At 45.1% G+C, this 5,580-nt stretch overlaps 2 protein-coding genes across 2 annotated transcripts in view; both read left to right on the top strand.

Annotated features, from left to right (window-relative positions):
- Window position 1: 1 nt before the first annotated feature.
- Window positions 2-4,138, top strand: LOC104912698 (tctex1 domain-containing protein 2; the record flags this gene model as incomplete). The annotated part of the gene is made up of 4 exons (XM_019619054.2): window positions 2-251; window positions 1,527-1,596; window positions 2,930-2,993; window positions 3,745-4,138. Coding segments are annotated over 4 exons (432 nt in total), but the record flags the coding sequence as incomplete, so codon positions are not given.
- The window catches only part of PCYT1A (phosphate cytidylyltransferase 1, choline, alpha), a 17,085-nt gene continuing 15,249 nt past the window's right edge, over window positions 3,745-5,580 (top strand). Inside the window, exon 1 of the mRNA XM_010716767.2 lies at window positions 3,745-3,816. The gene's annotated coding sequence lies outside the window, so the exon portion shown is untranslated. The remainder of the gene's footprint in view (window positions 3,817-5,580) is intronic.

Below are 5,580 nucleotides of genomic sequence, written 5' to 3' on the forward strand. Positions count from 1 at the left end.
CGCTGGCCCCAGGGTAAGGGGGAACGGGAGAGCTGGACGGGACGGCTCGGCTCGGCTCGGCTCGGCTCTGTGCGTGTGTAACCTTCCTGCGCCTGTTGTTGTGGGTCTCCTTGGCAGATTTAAGGCGTCCGCGGTGAAGGAATGCATCCGTGCCGTGCTGAAGGAGAAGCTTGCCGACGTGCAGTACGTCCCTGAGGAAATCCCACAGCTCACGATGTCTTTATCGGAGATAATCAAAGATAGGCTGAAAGGTGAGGAGGTCTGCTGGGAAAGCTGGTTCTTTTCTGACTGTGCTGTTCCCTTTGGAAGAGCAGGGAGGTGAGGGCACTGCCCAGCGGTAGTGCTGAAGGGGAAGAGGTTTGGGCTCAGTCAGCCCAGGCAGGGTGTGAGCGTGGCCTCACAGCACTAAGAGGAGGAGGAGGAGGTAGTTTGCAGGATCCCTTTCAGTGCTTTTGAACATGAGAACCAACTTCGGGCTCCAGCAGGTGTTTCTTGTAAGTGTTCCAGCACTGAGCGCTTTAGATGGCACGGCATCACTTTTTTTTTTTAATCCCTCTCTGTCCTGGGGACGAGGCTGGTGCTCCATCTGCTGGGCTGATTCTCCATAACGGTCTCAGCAGAAGCTTGAGGTTTGTGCTTCTCCCAGAGTTGTGTGTCTGCTTTAACAGCAGCAGCCGTGGTCCCAGCATGCGTTGATGTCAAGCTAATATAGACGGGGCTAGGCTTGAGCAATCTGGAAGCATGCCCGTGGTAGCCTGAAGCAAAACTCGCCCGGTGTGGCCAGTGTATCAGCTGACATCTCTGATAAGCATTGACGTGGTGGATGTTAACAGGCTCAGCATGCAATATTCAATCGTTCAGCAGAAATAGTGTGCCAGAGTCTTCCCAGGATACTGCTGTATTGAAGACAAAGGCATTAAGGTAAACATTTTATTTAAAATGTGTTTTTCTAGTTTGAATTCTGGAACATCATTGTGGCCTCATTTGATCTGGCCCTCAAAGGTATTTCTTTACTGTTGTGAAAGGATTTCTTTGCATATTTTTGCAGAGACACCGCATAGATCTGCCTGTGCTTTTAGGTGGCCTTTTATCCCAACTTGGAAGTAAAGGAAGCCCCTATGTGGCAGAAAATCTCTAAAATAACATGGCATGAGTACAGCTTTAAAATAAGCCAGTTTTCTTAAACTGGATTTTGTCCAGTTGTCCACCCATGGCCTTACTTACATTCTCTCCAGGTGTTCAGTTCTTGAAAGCTGTAGAACTAAAATGCCACAGATGTGTACTTGGACAGACACCAGATGTTCCACTCAACCTGCAAGGGCAATAAGACTGTGGTACTCTGTACTGAGGAAAGTGAAGCTATGAGGCAATCTGTCCATTTTATCAATTACATGTGTTTTTTTTTTTAAGTTGTACAGGACAGAGCTTTATAATTAGAAATCTTTCTCTCTCTGTCCTATTTAGAGTTCATTTTAAATAAGTATGGCCCTTGAATTGCTCTCCTTTTTTTTTCTTTCCTTTTTCAGAGGAGGGATTTGAGAGGTACAAAATGGTGGTGCAGGTTGTGATTGGAGAGCAGAGAGGAGAAGGAGTGAAGTAAGTTTGGGATTTTTTAATTGTATTTCTGTGATTTTCAGTTGTTTTTGTTTTATGGGTTCTGTTTTTCCCTTCTCCTTTGGAGGCTGCTTCCAATTTTTCTACGTGCAAAGATACTTGTGCAGGTGCTAATAGGTGAAGTATTTTCTCCTAAGCAGCAAGCGATGGCTTGGGCTGTGGCTGATTAAATTGCTACAAGTCAGTTGACTGGTGATAATTGGCTGCATGATGGCTCTTAGCAAGTGAAATGTCAAAGAGCATTTGTGAGGTGTGTTGCATAAAGGCATTTCACACTGTATTCACAATAAACTGAAGCATACATCCAGACTATTTTAAGGGCCCTGCTGATGCACAAGATCCACGGTAATTCACTTGTGTCTAAAGCCAAACAAGTATTTTTCAGAAGTTTAAATCTCTATAGTCCCCAGTGTAATACTGTCATAGGAATCTAGGCTAGACTGCAGGTGCAGAGCACCTGAAAAATCTAGCTCCAGGTGCCTGCAATCAGATGAACAAATTCCTCATTCCTGCTGTATTGGGGTGTAGCTTTCTGTCGCTGCTGGGTAAGAAGACAAAAGGAAACAGCACACGTTGTTTCTGTGCCTTATGTGCAGGGCTTCTCTTTATTCTTGTGCCTAGTGCTCCAGCAGAAAATAAGTGAAGCAAACAGCAGTCCCATTGGCTGAGACTGGCTGGAGCAGGTAGGAGCTGGGTGTTTGAAGGAAGGAAAAGACTATCAGTGACATTAGACAAGGCAGCAGTGAGGTCTCATCTGGAATATCCCATGACAATCTGGTCATTTGCCTTCAAGGTAAGACAGGTGCTATTTAAAAAAAAAAAAAGCCACTAGGATTTTCAGGGACCAGAGAGCGTAGATATGAAAGGGCTAGAAGTGCTTAGCTCATATTTTAGTAGTGTGAAGGCTGCCAAGAAATGTGAGAGCTCCCTATAAATAAATTGGTTGTATGCAACACAAAAGTGCCAGAGGTGAAGGACAAGAGCAAGCAAGCTAATTTAGCCACAGGTTCACAGACCTGAAGTCAAAAGGTTCTTAAGCACCAAAGCAATGAAGCTGCAAGTGCTGTTGCACAGTGGAGCAGGATTGATAGGCGATGAGTTTGAGGCTGCAGCATAAGCAACATACTGAGGCAGTTACAGCATATAACAGGAATCTAGCAATGGCAATCTAGGCTCAGGATTCAGGAGAATGCTTCCAGTTTCCCTTATCTTTTAAGGAAGCTCAATTTGGCTTTTCAATTAAAGTGCCTATGATCATTTAGATCCTTACACCTGACATTGTAGGTAATGGCTTTCCTTTTTCTCCTTTGTCTAGCATGGCTGCACGATGTTTCTGGGATGCTGACACTGACAGCTATGCTCATGATGTTTTCATGAATGTAAGCACTGACTTTTATAATAGGAAGCATAAAGCTGTTGTTTCATATAGCACAGATAAAAGCAGCCACCAGTTCTTTGGTTGTTTTTTTTGGGTTTTTTTTTTTTTTTGGAAGGAACCAAAACTACTGAAACAAAATGTGAAATCTGTGAAGCAGGTGTAATATCCAAAATGATACTACTTGAGTAGATCATACAGTGGTCTATAAAAGCCACTTAAATTACACCATCTGACAAGTGGGGTAAGAAAGCACATGAGATATTTTCTTATTTGCTTTGCTGAACTGCTCTCCAGAAGTAAGGCTGCAGTCCAGGACTGAGGAGAAGTCAAGACTTTACTTTAAAACGTCCTATACTGTCCTGCTACAGAGTGTTTCCCATGTTAAATTTGCTATGGAATGCTTCAAACTCTGCTGTAAGACTCTAGACAGCACTCAAGGACATGGGGTTGTGAGGCTTTCAGGGAGAATGTCCTCATTATAAGCTTCACAATATAGGGAGGAGCATGGATTGCTCTTTGGTGAGGACTTTCTCTTTTAGTAATTGTAATGAATTGAGGTGCTTCTGGTATTCAGACACACTACAACTGAGGTGAATAATATAACTTTTTTTTTTTCTTTTTAAGTACTTAAAGTGCTAGGTTATGAGCATTTTTAGTGCTCTGGTCTAAGTGTTCCCTCAGGTCAGCCTTTACAATTGGGCTAACAAAGAATTTGCCTTTGCTAATATGGAGCCTTTCTCTGTTTTCTTCAGGACAGCCTCTTTTGTGTGGTAGCTGCATTTGGCTGCTTCTACTATTGAAGATAACTGCACAAAAGGACAGAGGTGGGGGAGAATACTTGAGGGTATTTTTTGTTACCATAACATACACAAACACAGCGTGTTCTTCCTTTAATACTTGTAGAGCAATACAGCTCTACAAAGCACATCCCTCCTCCCTTGTTGATGTCAGTATGGCTTTGAGTGTGTCATTATGTCCTTTATGTAAACTGCTGTTTGTTTTTATGTAGCGTGCTGGTTTTGTCCTAAAAAGAGTATTGCCAGGAGCTGTTGTTTTTAAGGCAGACACATCTTCTGTTTTAAGAGGGTTCCACTGAGGAGAATGAAGTATTTCCAAGAAATGTAACATAATAAATCTGTATATTTACTTTTTCTCTCCTGTGTGTTTACCTTGGCCTTTTCCACTGCTTGTCCTCTCTGCTCTACAAAATGTGCTAGCCTTGATTGCTCATCTCTGCTGCTCAGATAAGCATTTTCTGAGCATTCTCTGTAAGTTAATCCATAAAGCTGACCTCTTATTCTGCCTATGTGGATTTGTTCTTGGGACTTCTCTAAGAATTGGGTTGATGATTCCAGCTACGTGTCACATTAAATGATATTAATTGATAGGGAGACGAGGTATTTAGGACACTGGGTCAGGTCAGCAGCCTGCACACCTCACAAAGTGTCAAAACTCCTCCAGCTGTAACTCCTGATTGGCTCAGTGCAATCAGGCAGCTGTGTCACACGGGATACTCATTGCTGGTTGCCCTGTTCAGTAGATATTGCAATGTTTTTTCAACCTTTGCCTTTCTGGAACTGTTTCAGGATATGAAGATCGATCTTTGGAGACTAAACTTGTTTGGTCTCCAGCTTTGACAGGGGTAGGAGGGAAGGCTGCTGGAAATCAGAAAGAGTCCCCAGAAGTCAGAGGACCAGGCTGGTCCCTGGGAGAGTGGGTACTGCCAGAATGTATCTTAAGTGCCCTTCAGAAGGCAGGACGAGTTGCACAGTGCTGGTTCTCTGTCTGGGCTGACTGAGGAAAAGCAGAGCTGAAGAATTTCAGCTGTATGTGGGGCTTTTTCAGGGCTGAAGTTGAGTGAGATGAGTCCTGAATTCCACCCTCAGCTATTGCTGGAGGAGATCACGCTGTCAATGCAGCTCATAGCAATCAAATCAGAAATTATGATGCATCTTCTAGAATCACTCTTCTGTCTGCAATCCTGGCTCTGTTTCTCCAATAGGCTTGTTTGAAAGCAGTTTCGATTACCCTCTGATGGGGGAACAGGAGGTGGTCAGCAGTTGTGGTTGTCACCACTGCTCAGTGTGAGCGTGTGAAGCTGGGAGCGTGCAGTGAAACAATCTACTAGAAAAATCTACCAGGAGATCAGATATACCCTCTGCCTCTCGACTTGTCAAGTTACAAACCCTGGTGATTGCTGTGTTTGGAAGTTTTTAACAGCTGCTTGACAAAGTGTTACACAAAGGTATAGATCTGTGCTGATTCAGCTCCAGTGACCCCTCCTTGAAGAAGGGCTGAGCAACGCAGCAGTGTTTGGCCGAAGAGCCGTGCCCAGGGCCCGGCCAGGTGCGTTTCCTCCGCTGTCCGGGTAGCTCCGCATCTCTGGCGTTGCACGACTCCTTCCTCCGTTCATTCGCAGCACTCAGAAGCTCTGCGGCAGCAGCTCGGGCCGCGTTCCGCCCAGCGGGATGCAAACCCCACAGCAATCCCTCCCGTCAGCGCAGAGCTGAGGACGTTCCAGGCCGGAACGGAGATCGCGGGCGCGGTTTCCCGGGCCGCCCCGGTCCCTTCCTGCGCTCTGCTCCGTC

Source organism: Meleagris gallopavo, chromosome 11 (genome assembly GCF_000146605.3).
Source record: "Meleagris gallopavo isolate NT-WF06-2002-E0010 breed Aviagen turkey brand Nicholas breeding stock chromosome 11, Turkey_5.1, whole genome shotgun sequence".
Classification (NCBI taxonomy): Eukaryota; Metazoa; Chordata; class Aves; order Galliformes; family Phasianidae; genus Meleagris; species Meleagris gallopavo.